At 40.5% G+C, this 17,668-nt stretch overlaps 1 protein-coding gene across 1 annotated transcript; it reads left to right on the top strand.

Moving 5' to 3' along the window:
• The first annotated feature begins 16,572 nt into the window (after positions 1-16,572).
• Positions 16,573-17,298, top strand: LOC138353659 (zinc finger protein 211-like). Its single transcript, XM_069306843.1, has one exon. The coding sequence runs from the start codon at positions 16,573-16,575 to the stop codon at positions 17,296-17,298; it is 726 nt and encodes a 241-aa protein (XP_069162944.1).
• The last annotated feature ends 370 nt before the right edge of the window (positions 17,299-17,668 follow it).

Below are 17,668 nucleotides of genomic sequence, written 5' to 3' on the forward strand. Positions count from 1 at the left end.
AAAAGGTAAACAATTGGTAGTTTAAGAAGGAGCCATCTCAAAGTGGTTTAGGCTACCAATTGTCCCTCCCATTAGTGTGTGAGATAATTTCAGGCAGTTTACAAGTAAATACAGTTCACTCCATTAATTCTTACTTACTAAGAAAAATAAATAAGACAACTTTATCTTATTAAAGTCAATTTAAAAAAGAGAATAGCTGCCTGGAGTTTCCCCACAAGTGCAAACAAACAAGTCAAAATATATAACATAAAAATTAAGAACAGGGATGACGTTACTCTATAATATAAAGACAAAATGAAATGAGCAGGTGCTGAGAATAAAGCGCTAGCTGAGAAACATCCACCTGATAGACAGAGCGTATATCAGTTAGTTGTTCACAGCTTGAGAGCACAAGATATTCTAACTTCAGTGACTGGTTCAAGCCCAGACATCGACTAAGTAGAGGGCGCTGAGGTTCAGAGGTGCAGGTGTGCAGTCGGCGGGTCACCAATCAGAAGCAGGCAGGCTGGGAATGGTAGTTTGCTGGTTGATGACAGTGGCGAGCCGGTGTGGAGTAGGGGGAGTTTAGGGTACGTTTGCCTCCTGGTCAAAACGTTTTGTGCTACTGGTAGACGTATCTTGAAGGTAGCATCTTATTGTTGTAAATATGTAAGTAACTTTATGTAGGGAAGAGCAGGCTCAATCTCTCTTGAAAGAGATTATCGTCACAACTCTCCTCCGAAGCCTGCTCTAATGGGTGAAGTTACTTCTTCTGATGGTAGAGTGGTAGGTGTAGCTGCCTCTACCTCATACACTCTGGAGAGGGCGTCTGCTATCATGTTGTCAGAACCCTTCATGTAGAAGATCTCCAGGTTGAAATTCTGCAGATACAAAGCCCATCGAGAAGTCGTTGATTGTTGAATTGGGCTTGCTGCAAGAAGCGTAGGGGATTGTGGTCCGAGTAGATGGTGGTAGACCGAGCACCTTGTAGGTAAGATGCAAAGTGCTGTAAGTTCAGGACGATGGAGAGGAGTTCCTTTTCGATAGTGCTGTAGTTCTTCTGGTGAGGTTTTAACTTGTAGCTGTAGTAGCTAACAGGTAGAACCTCCTCACCTCGTTGTTGCATCAGGACGCCCCCGATGCCGGTACCACTGGCGTCGACTTGGATGATGAAAGGCTTCGTGATATCTGGCGAGGCGAGAATGGGATTAGAACAGAGTTGAGATTTAAGTTGTTCAAAAGCAATGGTTTGCTGAATGGTCCAATGATACCGTTGCTTGGGGCTTGTTAAAGTGATCAATGGTGTCACTACCGTACTAAAATTCTTCACAAACCTACGGTAGTAGGAGGCAAGACCAAGGAAGCGCAGGAGCTGCTTCCTGGTGGTAGGCTGTGGGTAATGCTGGATGGCTTGAGTGTGTATGTTTAACGGAGCTAGGCTGACACTCCCTATCACATGACCAAGATAACGCACTTTACCTTTAGCAAAGGTGGACTTGCCCAAGTTGATGGTGAGGCCAGCTGTCAGGAGCTTGGCGAACAATCCTTGCAGCTGGAGCAGATGTTCTCTCCAGGTGTTGGTTGCCACAACGATATCATCCAAGTAGGCGTAGGTGTTATCCAAGCCCTGGATGACGCAGTTGACAGCTCGCTGGAAGGTGGCCGGGGCATTACATAGTCTAAATGGAAGGCGTTCATATCTGTAAAGGCCAAAAGGAGTGGTGGAGGCAGATATTTCCTTAGCTCGTTCTGTCAAACATACTTGGTAGTAACCCTTGAGTAAGTTTAGTTTGGACAAATACCGAGCATTACCAATGGCGTCAAGGATGTCATCTATTCTAGGTAATGGGTAAGCATCCTTGACAGTCACAAGATTCAATTTCCTGTAGTCGGTACACAGCCTCACTGTACCTTGCGGTTTCGGCACCAAGATGCAGGGTGAGGCCCAAGGGGACTCACAAGGGGTGGCCAGCCCATGATCCAGGAGGTACTGTACTTCAGCACGCATGACTTCCTTTTTGCTCGGGCTGATTCGGTAGAAAGGTTGACGAATAGGCCGGGTGTCGGGGAGTAGCTGGATGTCGTGCTGAACCACATTACACTCCTGTGGATCATCGCTGAACAACTTCTGATGTTCCTTGAAGATTCTGATGAGAGGAGCACTATTACTGTCCTGCAAATAGGTATGAAGATCAGTTAGGATTTCCGAGTTAGAAGGCACTGAATCAGTGTTAGTGCTTTCGGGAGGAGAAGCAGGGAAGGTCTCACTGTGGAGGTATGGACCTTTAAATGTGGATAATGATACCAATACAGTGGGGGGAGTACCTTGATACTGCTTCAGGAGGTTGACGTGGCACAACTGGGTCTTCCGCAGCCTATCTGGAGTCTCAAGAACGTAGTTGTGGTTGTTTCTGCACTCCTTGATGCGGTAGGGTCCTGAAAACTTGTTTTGCAATGGAGAACCTGGGATAGGAAAATATGCCAACACGAAGTCTCCTGGTTTAAATTTCCTTAGTTTGCTGCGTTGGTCAAAATGAGTCTTCATCCTCTCCTGAGCTTTCAATAGATTGTCATTAGCAAATTTACGTACTCTCTCTAGAATGTGTTTTTAGTTGTGAAGAATCCGGGGCACATTCTGAGGGTCACTGAAGGTGGCATTACGTAGAGTCTTTAAAAGTTTTGAGAGGAGTACGGCACTTACGTCCGTAGAGCATCTCATACTCCTAGAGACTCATTGGGGAGACTTCTGAAAATGCACATAATGAGGTCAAGTTGTTTATCCCAGTCCTTAAAGGTTTCATTGCAAAATTTCTTTAGGAGTGCTTCAATAGTCTGATGACTACGTTCAAGAGAACCCTTTGAAGCAGGATGATAGGGGCTGCACAATACCTGTGTGATGTTCAACTCTTCCAGTGTCTTCTTGAAGAGATCACTGGTGAAGTTGGTGCCACAGTCACTTTGAACCTCTCTTGGAAATACATACTGAGTGAAGATCTTCAATAGTTGTTTCACCACAGTAGCAGCCGTAATGTTCTTTACTGGAACTGCTATGGGGAATCTAGTGGTAGGACACAGGATAGTTAGTATATAGACGTTGCCAGAACTGGTCCAGGGAAAAGGACCAACACAGTCTATGATGAGTCTGTGGAAAGGTTCTGCAGGCACCTAGATAGGAGTCAATGGAGCCTGGGGAATAGAGATGTTAGGTTTACCTCCCATCTGACATGTATGACACTGTTGCACGTAACTTGTAACGTCTTTAACCATACCTAGCCAGTAGTAGTCTTGTCTGATTCCGTGGTAGGTTTTGTTAAAACCATAGTGAGAAAGTGCTCCGTGGGCCAGTGTTACGGACCCGAGTCCAGCGTCCGAGCACAGAGTGGTGACGACCACGCCATCTGTGGGTCAGCTCCCGAAACCCCCTCCAAATGGACGACGCCATCTAGTGAGGACGAGATATACCGGCCACAGGGGCTGGTTTCCCGTCCTAATCAGCTCGTGACATAGCCACTGCTGACCTCTGGTGAGGTGGCGCTTAGACAGCAACGCCATCTATGGAGTGGATAGGTGGGCGTTTGTGTCTAAGCCTGCAAGTAAGGTGCCCTAGGGTGTCCCTAGTACTGATGACGTGTCTGATTACAGAGTAGACCTGGGACTGCTGGATTGGACGATGGGCAGTCTACCCAAGGCAGCCTAAGTCTCTCCACGTGTTTGCTGCACAAGCTGTGAGTTGCTCCCGGACGAACACTGCTGAGAGTGTAAGCCTGCCTGTGACGTGGCAGAGTTGAGGAATCGTCGTACCCGGGGGTTGACTGGTGAAAGAGACTAGCCACTGTGGTGAGGAGAGTGATCTGTGGAATCACACGAGGCTCCTACCTAGGGCTCGCAACCCTAGTATCGGTCGTGGAGTGGCCTACACAGCAGAGCTGATTGGAACCTGCCAGCTACAGGCTGGATTTGTGGTTGAAGGCCTCCACGACGGTGCACCCAGTGGGACTGTGATTTGGCTGGCCTGTGGCCAGGGTAGATTCGCCTAGAGAATCTAAGGATTCATCGTGAGGCCACGAGAAGAGAACCAGGGCTACTCATCTTGAGCACCGTGGAACATTCTGCGTCTTCAGAGGAAGACGATTCTGTGCCTTGAATATTTATACCCCCGTGTGACAGTATATATATTTATTTATTGGTGGTGGTAATTATATATTTAAGTTAGTGTATTTGTATCCCTTCCCCTTTAATTTACTTGCGTTACGGAACACATCCCTTGAAAGCCACTACTAACTTGGGGCCAGATTCGCAAATTCTAATAACATCAGAAAAGAACCCGGTTACGCCCCAGTAGGGCCGTAACAGCCAGGTGAAGAATATCGGGCCGTAGGCTGGTGGGAACCACTAGTTGTTCGACATTTGCCCAATCATCATCCTCCTTCAGCTTGCTGGGTCTGTATCTGCGGTAGAGCAACTGATTCTCTAGGAAGAACCCAGGGATACTGTCAGGTTGAGTTTCAGCCTGGAAGAATAATGGTGTTAATGATGGATCCTCCCTCTGTAACATACGGAACTCCAACCTAGTAAGATTCGGTGGTAGATTCTGATTGTCTTGAGGGACAGCGGTTGCAGTAGAGTCAGCTGGTTGCGGGCGTGCAGCTTGGGCACGGGTGGTCACCAAAACCGGAGGAGAAACTTTATCACTTTCTTGGACCTCTGCTGAAACATACTTAAATAAATAATAAATAAATATGTTTATTCAGGTAAGGTACATACATACAAGTGATGTTACATTAATGGATTGATATATAGATAGAGCTAGTACATACAATGCCTAAAGCCACTATTACGCAATGTGTTTCGGGCAAGAAAAACATTATTATCTAGAACTTGATACTAATTGAGCATAAAGAATAAAAAGTGTTGAGAACAAATACAAATACAGATAAAAAAAAGGGGGAACATGACTGAAATAGCAGCACAAATACAATAGGTTGACAAACAGTGTTGATTAAAAAAAATAACAGACATGGGTTGACAATAGAGGAGTGAGGTAGGTTACAGGGAATTTATTAGGTAGTGTTTAGTTTTTATCTTAAACTGGTTGAGAGAGGTACAGTCTTTAACATGGTTGGGAAGGTCATTCCACATTCTGGGTCCCTTGATTTGTAGAGCATTTCTAGTTTGATTAAGTCGTACTCTTGGAATATCAAAACTGTATTTATTTCTGGTGTGGTGCTCATGGGTTCTGTTACAACCTTCAATGAAGCTTTTGAGGTCAGGATTGGCATTACAGTTCAGCGTTTTATATATGTATAATACACAAGAGAGAATGTGCAGTGACTTAATATCTAACATATTCAGAGATTTGAGTAAGGGTACCGAGTGATGTCTGGGGCCAGAGTTGGATATTGTCCTAATAGCAGCTTTGTGTTGGGTAATTAGAGGACGTAAATGATTTTGGGTAGTAGAACCCCAAGCACAAATACCATAGTTGAGGTATGGATAGATGAGGGAGTAATAGAGAGTAACCAGGGCAGGGCGGGGTACATAATATCTGATCTTAGAAAGAATGCCAACAGTTTTTGAAACTTTTTTTTATATATTTAGAATGTGTCCCTGAAAATTCAGCTTGTGGTCGATGAGAACGCCAAGGAATTTGCTATCTAATTTGTTACAAATTTGGGTATTGTTTATTTTGAGATTTATCTGATTAGAGGATTTATTGCCAAACAGAATATAAAACGTTTTGTCAATGTTAAGGGTGAGTTTGTTGGCAGTTAGCCAAAGATGGACTTTCTCTAGCTCAGTATTTACTGTGGCATTTAGAGCAAGGGGGTCAGGACTGGAGTAAATGAAGGTTGTGTCGTCAGCAAATAGAATTGGTTTGAGGTGTTGGGAGGCATTTGGAAGGTCAATAATGTAGATGAGAAAGAGGAGAGGGCCAAGTATGCTGCTCTGAGGAACACCAATGTTGATGGGTAGGGTGGGAGAAATTGTATTATTCACAGAAACATACTGGAGCCTGTCAGTCAGATAAGATTTGAGGTATTGCAGGGAGTGTCCTCTGACTCCATAATGATATAATTTAAGAAGAAGGTTTTGGTGGTTGACAGTGTCAAAAGCCTTACGCAGGTCCACAAATAACCCAACAGGAAACTCCTTTTTATCAAGAGCTGCGTGAATTAAGTTAATCATACTAATAAGTGCATCGTTAGTGCTTTTTTTGGGTCTGAAGCCATATTGACAAGAGCTAAGTATATTGTGTTTGGCTAGAAAAGAGTAAAGCTGCTTGTAGATTAGTTTTTCGAATATTTTTGACAAGTTAGGCCGGATTGATATAGGTCTGTAGTTTTTAACATCTGTGAGATCACCACATTTGTGGACAGGGGTTACTCTTGCTTTTTTTAGAATGTCTGGAAAGGTTTGGAGTTCAAGTGACTTGTTGAAGAGCAATGCAATAGCAGGGGCTAAAGATCTGGAGGCTTTTTTGTAAATTAAAGTTGGTATCTCCTCGAGGGCACTAGACTTGGTTTTAAGGGAAAGGATTATCTCATTGACATCAGTGGAATTAGTAGGCTTTAGGTACAGAGACTGTGGATAGTTACCTGTAAGATAGTCCTTAACATCAGTACAGGAAGATGGAATATCATTTGCAAGGGATGACCCAATGGAAGAGAAGAACCTATTGAACTCAATAGTAGAATCAGAGGCTGAAAGCTGACCAACGTTATTGGAAAGGAGTGTTGGTTTGTTATTTAAAATCTTCTTTGATCCCAATATTTGTGAAATTGTGCTCCAAGTTTTTTTAATGTTACTCTTTATTTGGGTAAATTTATCTTCATAGTATTTAGTTTTAGCTTGTCTAATTATTTTAGATAGCAATAACGAGTAATTCTTTGAGAATTTTTTGGAGACTGTTCCTAGCCTATACTTCTTCTCAAGGTCGTGTTTTTTGTTAATGGATTTAGGTATTCCCTTTGTAAGCCAAGGATTGTTAAGCCTTTTGCTTGTGACTTGTTTTGTAAGCATAGGACAGTGGGTGTTATAAAGGCTAAGAGTTGTTTGTAGAAAAGATTGCACTGCTAGGTTGATGTCCCCTATGTTACCTAACTCGGACTCCCAGTTGACATTATCAGCAGCAGTTATAAAATTGTTTATAGCAGTTTCATTTTGCAGCCTAAAGACTCCCTTGTCTCTAGACTCCCTTGTCTCTAGAGGTGGTTTGCTAATGTTAGTTAAGAGAAATGTGGGGTAATGGTCTGTAGTGCTATCGGTGATTATACCTGAAGTAAGCGGAGAGGTTATGTTGGTCCAGATGTGATCTAGAGTCGTAGCAGTACTATCAGTGACTCTAGTTGGTCTAGTGATTAAGGGTATGAGGAAGCAGGAATTCATACAGTTGAGGAAGCTAACAGCAGTAGGGTGTTCAGGCTCGCAGAGGTCAATATTAAAGTCCCCTGCGATAATTAGATGGATTTTGTTCAGTCTGTTATCTAGTATTAGATTTCTAAGGTTTGAGTTGAATTCAGACACATCAGTGTTAGGAATTCTATAGACTGCACCCACAAACAGGACAGACTCGGCACCCTTGACTCTGAAACTGGCGAAGATATACTCCCCACAGCAGTCTCTAGTTCTAATTATTTTTAAGCATGTTAGTTCTTGGTGGTAGTAAAGAGCAGTACCACCACCTCTCTGCATTTGACGACAGTTGTGAATTGCCGAGTAGTTAGGCATGTTAAAGAGTTGAGTAGTATCCTCTTTCAACCACGTTTCAGTAAGTATAATAAAAGCGAATTTGTTGTCAATAGTTTCAATCAAGGCACTAACATCATCGAAGTGTTTACCTAGGGATCTAACGTTCAAGTTGATTACAGAGATATTGTGATTATCTGTTAATACATTGTTTACATCATGTGCTGTAAAATATCTGCAATTTTGATCATTGAAGTGATGATTGTCATAGATAGTGGATAAGAGGTTTAGTTCTGGGTCTATACTTGTCTGCATAAAAAGGCTGTTTGCAGGAAAACAAGGCAAGAATGGCAAATTACAAAATAGAAAACAAAGAAAAAAGTAGATTAAAAATTCTAAAGTAAAATAAACTTAATGGTAATTTTAAGTAAAAAGAAAAAAAACTTAATGGGAACTAGGAATGTAAAAAATTAACTAGAATAATTAATAACAATAGATGACCAAAAAAGTAAAAAAACAATTATGAAATCTATAAGATGAAAAGCTTGCTTACTATTATAAGTACTAATTATAAGTACACTATAGTTGAATACTAAAGTTACACTAAAACAAACTGAGGTAGTTTAAATAAAGATGGGATTGTCCACTACAGAGTTACACACCTGGGGTTTGTCCATGATGATCAGGTTGGACGGTTGCAGATCTTCTGCCAAGTCGTTGCCCAGGAGAAGTTGCACTCCAGACATGGGAAAAGGCTTTTCCCTGATGGCGACTTGGACTTCACCGGTCACAAAAGGACAATCCAGGTGAACTCTGGCGAGTGGATACGGAGTGGTAGCAGTGAGGTCAGTGATAAGGACCGTTTCCCCGGTGTAGGTGATGTTAGGCACAGCTGATTTCAACATTATTGACTGAAGAGCCACTGTGTCCCTCAAGATCTTCAATTTGAAACGTCCCTCCGAATCTGTACTGCTGGCAGAGACAGTTCCAGGATACAGGTGTTTGCTGAAGAGAGAAAGATCATTAACAAGAACACCAACATTCATCACAGGCTTACCTGACTTAGAAGGAGTCGGTTTGGGTTTAGGAGTTTCATTACCTTTGTATTGAGCTTTTTTCACATTTATCTATGGTATGTCCATAGAGTTTGCAATACTTACAATACAATTGAGAGCTCGCTTGATCTGTACTCACTTTATCATAACTATACGAAGACTTCTTACTGGAAGGTGGTTCTGGTGTTAGCCGGTGGATGAGGCTGTAGGTGTCAGCCGACTTCGCACATACGATGCCGTCGGTTTCTTCTTTGTCTGCTAAATATAAACTGACGGAAGGGGGAACACGTCTCAAGAATTCCTCAACTAACATGAGGTTGACGAGTTCTGAAAATGTAGAGACATGTGCTGCTTCCAGCCATTTCATGAAATATCTTTTCTTTGTATTGGCAAATTCTAGAAAGGTGGTGGTACTTGCCTTTAGATAATCACGGAATTTTCGTCTGTAGCTTTCGGTGGAGAGAAGGTAGGCGTCCAACACTGCTTGCTTCAGGGTCTGGTAGTCATTCTCAGACGCTAAGGTACTGAGTGTAACTGCAGCTCTACCTGTGAGATGCACTCTGAGAAGGGTAGACCATTGATCTGCAGGTCAGCTAAGTTTTTTACCTAGGGGTCTCAAAAGTGGTAAAAAATACATCGATCTCTGTCTCAACGAATGGTGGCATTAACTTACTTGCATGGGAGACATTGAAACTTACGGGAAGACTAGCGGTAGCTTGTTGGCGCTGAGTGTGGTGTGTAGTTTCCAACACGAGTTCTTGTTGACGACATGCTAAAGCCATATCAGCTTGCTTTTTATCATGCTCGCGTTGCATCTCCAGGTGACGTTGTCTTGCTTCAAGCTGTACCCGCTCACGCTCATGGAGTAGGGCCGTCTCTTCTTTCTTTAGGGCCATCTCGCGTTCCTTTAGGGCCACCTCGCGTTCTTGTTGTTCTTTCTTTATGGCCGCCTCAGGTTCTTGTTCTTCTTTCCTTAGGGCCGCCTCACTTTCCCTCATGTGTGGAGCTTCTTTTTGTTGTTCCCGCTCGATCTTTGCAAGTTCGAGCTTTAGCTTCATAGTTACCAGAGTTATTGCATGTCTATCTGCAATAGAATAATTTTCGTGAGTTTCAGAGTCAATCTTCCCTTCATCTAAGAGGTGATCCAATATTAAATTGTGCAAGTCATTTTTGTTGGCTCCATGGGGAGCATCTAGTTGATACTCGTGTGCAAGAGTTTGTAATTCGGTCTTCTTGGCACGAATTAAGTTCCCTATTTCACCTGCTGGATCGTTACGAAAAGCTTGGAGACGAAACATGTTGAAAAATAGCAAATAAATGTACAACGAATATACTTGTAATATGGAAGTGTCAGTAACAGGATAACGTGGCAACTGGTAACTATCCCGTGGAATTTTAATCGTTAACAATTAACGTTAATTTTAGTAGGGTAAATGATTAGTCAATCAAAAGTGCAAGAAATCTTGTACCAGGTACTCAATGTAAGAGAATAAGGGCAAGAAAATCCTACTAAATAAATGAAACCGATAGTTTCTAAAACAAATGAAACATTTAATTGTTTCAAAAGTGAATAAGGTAGTCCAAGACTGTAGGCATACCTTGCCGAGTCTCTATAGGACAGAAGCAAGGGTTTTCCCACTAAATGAAATATGATACTTACAGAATTAGCGAACTTTGTGCTCTGTAAAAAGAAAGCTAATTCCCTACCTAAGTAAATATCATCATCTCTGACCGGCGTGTAAGTGTGCGAGTGTCAACTGGTGACGAGAACTGCTGTTGAGGTCCCAACTCAGCAACTTAGTCCGTGCTAGAGGAACTATGGCCCTCTGTATCCTCCTTCGGTCGGATTGCAGAAAATAGGGTGCTTTGACCCGAAGACAAATCAAAGTACCAGGGTACCAAAATGATGATCTGTCTGAGATTGAGAAGTATCCTAGGGACAGAAGGTGGAAAACACGAGTAATAACACGGAGGGAGGGATGACCAATTAAGAGAATGAATGGGGCCTTCAGTCACCACGTATTCCAAAGTTATCCAACACTCACAATATGCTACTCTCCGAATGCACAATACACACAGCACCATATAAATATTAAAAGTAATGAAAATATTGAAAGGCAACTGTATCAAAGCCAAGTACACTTACCACAAATTAATGTTCTAGTACCTGAGTGAGGCTCCTAGGACAGGCCCCCATTTAATGTGACGGGAAAATGAAGGAGTGTAGATGTTCGGCAGTCCTCCTAATGGCTGGTGTCAGTGCCTATCACAATAAAGAAAAAAAAAAGATCGACTGCTTGGCTGTTGTCTGTGGTAAAGTAAGGGAATACACGCAAAACACAAAGTATGAATAGTGAAACTTTGATTAAATTGAAAGCAAATAAAAAAAAAGACAATTCCTTGGCTACGTACAGTGCAAACAAACAAGTCAAAAAATATAATATAAAAATTAAGAACAGGGATGACGTTACTCTATAAAATAAAGTCAAAATGAAATAAGCAGGTGCTGAAAATAAAGCGCTAGCTGAGAAACATCCACCTGATAGACAGAGCGTATATCAGTTAGTTGTTCACAGCTTGAGAGCACAAGATGTTTTAACTTCAATGACTGGTTCAAGCCCAGACATCGACTAAGTAGAGGGCGCTGAGGTGCAGAGGTGCAGGTGTGCAGTCGGCGGGTCACCAATCAGAAGCAGGCAGACTGAGAATGGTAGTTTGTTGGTTGACGACGGTGGCGAGCCGGCATATGGAGGGAGTGCATGTGGAGTATGGGGGAGTTTAGGGTACGTTTGCCTCCTGGTCAAAACGTTTTGTGCTACTGGTAGACGTATCTTGAAGGTAGCATCTTATTGTTGTAAATATGTAAGTAACTTTATGTAGGGAAGAGCAGGCTCAATATATATATATATATATATATATATATATATATATATATATATATATATATATATATATATATATATATATATATATATATATATATATATATATATATATATATATATATATATATATATATATATATTATTAAATATGACACGAATTTTCTCAATCTTTCGTACATTTCTTTTCACTGTTGGAGGTAAATCAAAAATCAATTCTCCAAAATTCATTTTTATTTCTAGTCTGACGCGACACGAGCGCGTTTCGTAAAACTTATTACATTTTCAAAGACTTTAGTTAACAAATACACAACTGAATAGAACTTACGCATCTCCGATTTTATATCTACATTTGAGTGAGGTGGATGGGGTGAGGTGGCATTAATAGGGTATTAATTTCATCAACACAAGACAGAACACGAAACAATGGGTATTGAATAGAAGTGTTTGTAGAAAGCCTATTGGTCCATATTTCTTGATGCTTCTATATTGGAGCGGAGTCTTGAGGTGGGTAGAATATAGTTGTGCATTAATTGGCTGTTGATTGCTGGTGTTGACTTCATGATGTGTAGTGCCTCGCAAACGTCAAGCCGCCTGCTATCGCTGTATCTATCGATGATTTCTGTGTTGTTTACTAGGATTTCTCTGGTGATGGTTTGGTTGTGGGAAGAGATTATATTTTCCTTAATGGAGCCCTGTTGCTTATGCATCGTTAAAGGCCTAGAAAGAGATATGTTGTTGTCTTGCCTATATACTGTTTTTTTTGGAGCTTACAGTCCCCAAGAGGGCATTTGAAGGCATAGACGACGTTAGTCTCTTTTAAAGCGTTCTGTTTTGTGTCTGGAGAGTTTCTCATGAGTAGGCTGGCCGTTTTTCTGGTTTTATAGTAAATCGTCAGTTGTATCCTCTGATTTTTGTCTGTAGGGATAACGTTTCTATTAACAATATCTTTCAGGACCCTTTCCTCCATTTTATGAGCTGTGGAAAAGAAGTTCTTGTAAAATAGTCTAATAGGGGGTATAGGTGTTGTGTTAGTTGTCTCTTCAGAGGTTGCATGGCGTTTCACTTTCCTTCTTATGATGTCTTCGACGAAACCATTGGAGAAGCCGTTGTTGACTAGGACCTGCCTTACCCTGCAGAGTTCTTCGTCGACTTGCTTCCATTCTGAGCTGTGGCTGAGAGCACGGTCGACATATGCGTTAACAACACTCCTCTTGTACCTGTCTGGGCAGTCGCTGTTGGCATTTAGGCACATTCCTATGTTCGTTTCCTTAGTGTAGACTGCAGTGTGGAAACCTCCGCTCTTTTCCATGACTGTTACATCTAGAAAGGGCAGCTTCCCATCCTTTTCCATCTCGTAAGTGAAACGCAGCACGGAACTCTGCTCAAATGCCTATTTGAGCAGAGTTCCGTGCTGCGTTTCACTTACGAGATGGAAAAGATACTGTCAACCACCAAAACCTTCTTCTTAAATTACATCATTATGGTGTCAGAGGACACTCCCTACAATACCTCAAATCCTACCTTACTGACAGGCTCCAATGTGTTTCTGTGAATAATACAATTTCTCCCACCCTACCCATCAACATTGGTGTTCCCCAGGGCAGCATACTTGGCCCTCTCCTCTTTCTCATCTACATTAATGACCTTCCAAATGCCTCCCAACACCTCAAACCAATTCTATTTGCTGACGACACAACCTTCATTTACTCCAGTCCTGATCCCCTTGCTCTAAATGCCACAGTAAATACTGAGCTAAATAAAATCCATCTGTGGCTAACTGCCAACAAACTCACCCTTAACATTGACAAAACTTTCTATATTCTGTTTGGCAATAAATCCTCTAATCAAATAAATCTCAAAATAAACAATACCCAAATTTGTAACAAATTAGATGGCAAATTCCTTGGCATTCTCATTGACCACAAGCTGAATTTCCAGGAACACATTCTAAACATATAAAAAAAAGTTTCAAAAACTGTGGGCATTTTTTCTAAGATCAGATATTATGTACCACGCCCTGCCCTGGTGACTCTCTATTACTCCCTTATCTATCCATATCTCAACTATGGTATTTGTGCTTGGGGCTCTACTACCCAAAATCACTTACGTCCTCTAATTACTCAACACAAAGCTGCTATTAGGACAATATCCAATTCTGGCCCCAGACATCACTCGGTACCCCTACTCAAATCTCTGAATATGTTAGACATTAAGTCACTGCACATTCTCTCATGTGTATTATACATATATAAAACGCTAAACTATAATGCCAATCCTGATCTCAAAAGCTTCATAGAAGGTTGTAACAGAACCCATGAGCACCACACCAGAAATAAATACAGTTTTGATATTCCTAGAGTACGACTTAATCAAACCAGAAATACTCTACAAATCAAGGGGCCCAGAATGTGGAATGACCTTCCCAACCATGTTAAAGACAGTACCTCTCTCAACCAGTTTAAGTTAAAAACGAAGCTATACCTAATAAATTCCCTGTAACCTACCTTACCCCTCTATTGTCAACCCATGTATGTTTTTTGTTTTTTTTTTGTTTTTCGAATCAACGCTGTTTGAATGTAATTTTCTGTAATAATTTGTAATTGTATTTGTGCTGCTTTTTCAGCAATGTTCCCCCCTCTTTTACCACTATTTTTATTTGTACTCAACGCATTTTTTTTCTTTTTACCCATTAGTTTTAAGCCTTAGTCATTAGTGTTTTTTCCTGCCCGAAACGCTTTGCGTAATAGTGGCTTTAGGCATTGTATGTACTAGCTCTATCTATAAAGCCAACAAACTTTGTAAAATCTCTTTATGTATGTACCTTTACCTAAATAAAAATTATTATTATTATTATTATTATTATTATATATGTCTACAGGAAAGACTGCTACCAAAATATACTAATATATATATATATATATATATATATATATATATATATATATATATATATATATATATATATATATATATATATATGTCGTACCTAGTAGCCAGAACTCACTTTTTGGCCTACTATTCAAGGCCCGATTTGCCTAATAAGCCAAGTTTTCCTGAATTAATTTATTTTTTCTAATTTTTTTCTTATGAAATGATAAAGCTACCCATTTCATTATGTATGAGGTCAATTTTTTTTTATTGGAGTTAAAATTAACGTAGATATATGACCGAACCTAACCAACCCTACCTAACCTAACCTAACCTATCTCTATAGGTTAGGTTTGGTTAGGTAGCCGAAAAAGTTAGGTTAGGTTAGGTTAGGTAGGTTAGGTAGTCGAAAAACAATTAATTCATGAAAACTTGGCTTATTAGGCAAATCGGGCCTTGAATAGTAGGCCAAAAAGTGAGTTCTGGCTACTAGGTACGACATATATATATATATATATATATATATATATATATATATATATATATATATATATATATATATATATATATATATCCCTTTCTCTTCTTCTTCTCTTTGCTCTCTCTTTTTCTTATTCTCTCTCTCTCTCTCTTTCTCTCTCTCTCTCTCTCTCTCTCTCTCTCTCTCTCTCTCTCTCTCTCTCTCTCTCTCTCTCTCTCTCTCTCTCTCTCTCTCTCTCTCTCTCTCTCTATTATCTCCCTTTCTCTTCTTCTCTTTGCTCTCTCTTCTTTTTCTTCTTCTCTCTCTTCTCTTTTCTCTCTCTTTCCCTCTGTCTCTCTCTCTCTCTCTCTCTCTCTCTCTCTCTCTCTCTCTCTCTCTCTCTCTCTCTCTCTCTCTCTCTCTCTCTCTCTCTCTCCTCTCTCTCCTCTCTCTCCTCTCTCTCCTCTCTCTCCTCTCTCCTCTCTCTACTCTCTTCTCCCTCCTCTCCCTGATTACCCCTATAATGCCAACTCTTGCCTGTTATTTTTAAACAATGCTGTTTGTCGACCAAATTGTATTTGTGCTGTTTTTCTGCCATGTTCCCCCTTTTTTATTTTTATATTTTCTCAACACATTTTATACTTTAATCTCAATTAGTATTAAGTTTTAGTCTCTAGTGTTTATCCTGCCCGAAACGCTTTGCGTAATAGTGGTTTAGGCATTGTATATATACTATAGCTCTATCTATAAATTCATCAATATTTGTATCACCCCTTGTATGTATGTACTTAACCTGAATAAACATTTTAATTTTTTAATTTGAATTTTAATGTCAACCCATGTCTTACTATTGTTATCAATGCTGTTTGTTGACCAACTTGTATAATTGCTATTCTCTGCCTTGTTCCCCCCTTTTTTTTATTTATATTTTTTTTCAACACAATTTATACTGTAAGCTCAATTACTATGAAGTTTTATAGTAACAAGTCAACAAACTTTAACAATTAAGTGTTCACAAGTGTTTTTTTTTCCCTCATCTTGCCCAAAACGCTATGCCTGCTTTAGGTATTTAGGTATTGTATGTACTATCTCTATCTTTAAATACAACATTATTTATGTAACTCAATGTATATACCTTTACCTGAAAAAAATCTAATCTAATCTAATATAATCCAAATAAATAAATAAATAAATACTCAAATATATCAGTTTGCCCAAAAATAGTTTTTTGAAGAAAATTTAATATAGACATGGAACTTTAAGCGTCCTCCTCCATACTATCGATCAACAATAACAAACGTTGAGCGGCCACGCTTCATCACAGAAGGAAAAGTTCTCAAATTGAGTCTAATTCTGAGAAACAAACCTCAAATCATATCCAACCGTCAACATTGACGCGTCTCATGACATCAGCACTCGTGCAGTCATCCAGAGGCGGAAACATAGACGTTATTGTTATAGATTAAGCTACTCGGAAGTTCCAAGTAGCACGGGCTATGATAGGCCCGTAGTGGACTTACCTGGCACAGGAGCGGGACAAGTAACACAGGCTATGGTGAGCCCGTAGTGAACTTACCTGGCACAGGAGCGGTGCTGTGTGTCTCGTGAGGAAACACACAAACTGCACCCCGTCATATAGATGAAAATTCACCACTGTCCAGAGTGTGGGAAGGGATTCACTCGTTTTAACAATATGAAGACTCATAGGATGGTGCATTCGGGTGATAAACCGTATGAGTGTCCAGAATGTGGGAAAAAATTTAATCATTATGGAAATATGAAAACTCACAGGATGGTGCATTCCGGTGAAAAACCTCATGAGTGTCCAGAATGTGGGAAGAGATTCAGACAGCTTAGAGATATGAAGATGCACAAAATGGCACATACTGGTGATCAACCTCACCAGTGTCCAGAGTGTGGGAAGAGATTCAGTCATCTTGGAGATATGAAGAAGCACAGGATGGTACATAGTGGAGATAAATCTCACGAGTGTCCAGAGTGTGGGAAGAGATTCAGTCATCTTGGAAATATGAATAAGCATAGAATAGTGCATTCAGGTGATAAACCTTACGAGTGTCCAGAGTGTGGGAAGAGATTCAGTCGTCTTGGCCATATGGAGAGGCACAGGATTGTGCATTCAGGTGAAAGACCTTTAGAGTGTGCCGAGTGTGGCAAAAGATTTAGACAACGTAGAACTATAATACAGCACATGTTAGTGCATACGAATGAAGAGCCTTACGAGTGCCCTGAGTGTGGGAAGAGATTCAATCGTCTTCACCAAATGAAGAAGCACAGTAAGGTACATTCAGGTAACAGGCTGAACATTTTAACTGTAGAAGATGAGTCAGATAATGTCAAAATATAAAAAGGCACATAGCACTTCATTATTTTACATTTAGTCCAATTAATCATCTGTACAAATGAGGGGGGGGGATCTATGACAAGCCACCAGCTTCCTGTCTTCATCGAGGCCACTAAAGTGTTAGTGGGACCTCAGGTAAATACATTTTGGAAACAGTGCATTTGATCTTGAAAATATTGAACTATCACCTTGTCAGAATGACATCCTACCAAGGTATTTTTGTTTTGTTTTCTTTGACAAATATCCTTTGCATTGGAAAGTAAAAGTCTGCAACATAAGGTATTGAGTTTTTAATATTTTGTTCTTTTACGGAATTTTGATGCTCTTCATTGACCATGCACCATGGAAGCTGCCAGTAATGAAACCAGATTCT

This window comes from Procambarus clarkii, chromosome 59 (assembly GCF_040958095.1).
Source record: "Procambarus clarkii isolate CNS0578487 chromosome 59, FALCON_Pclarkii_2.0, whole genome shotgun sequence".
Taxonomy (NCBI): domain Eukaryota; kingdom Metazoa; phylum Arthropoda; class Malacostraca; order Decapoda; family Cambaridae; genus Procambarus; species Procambarus clarkii.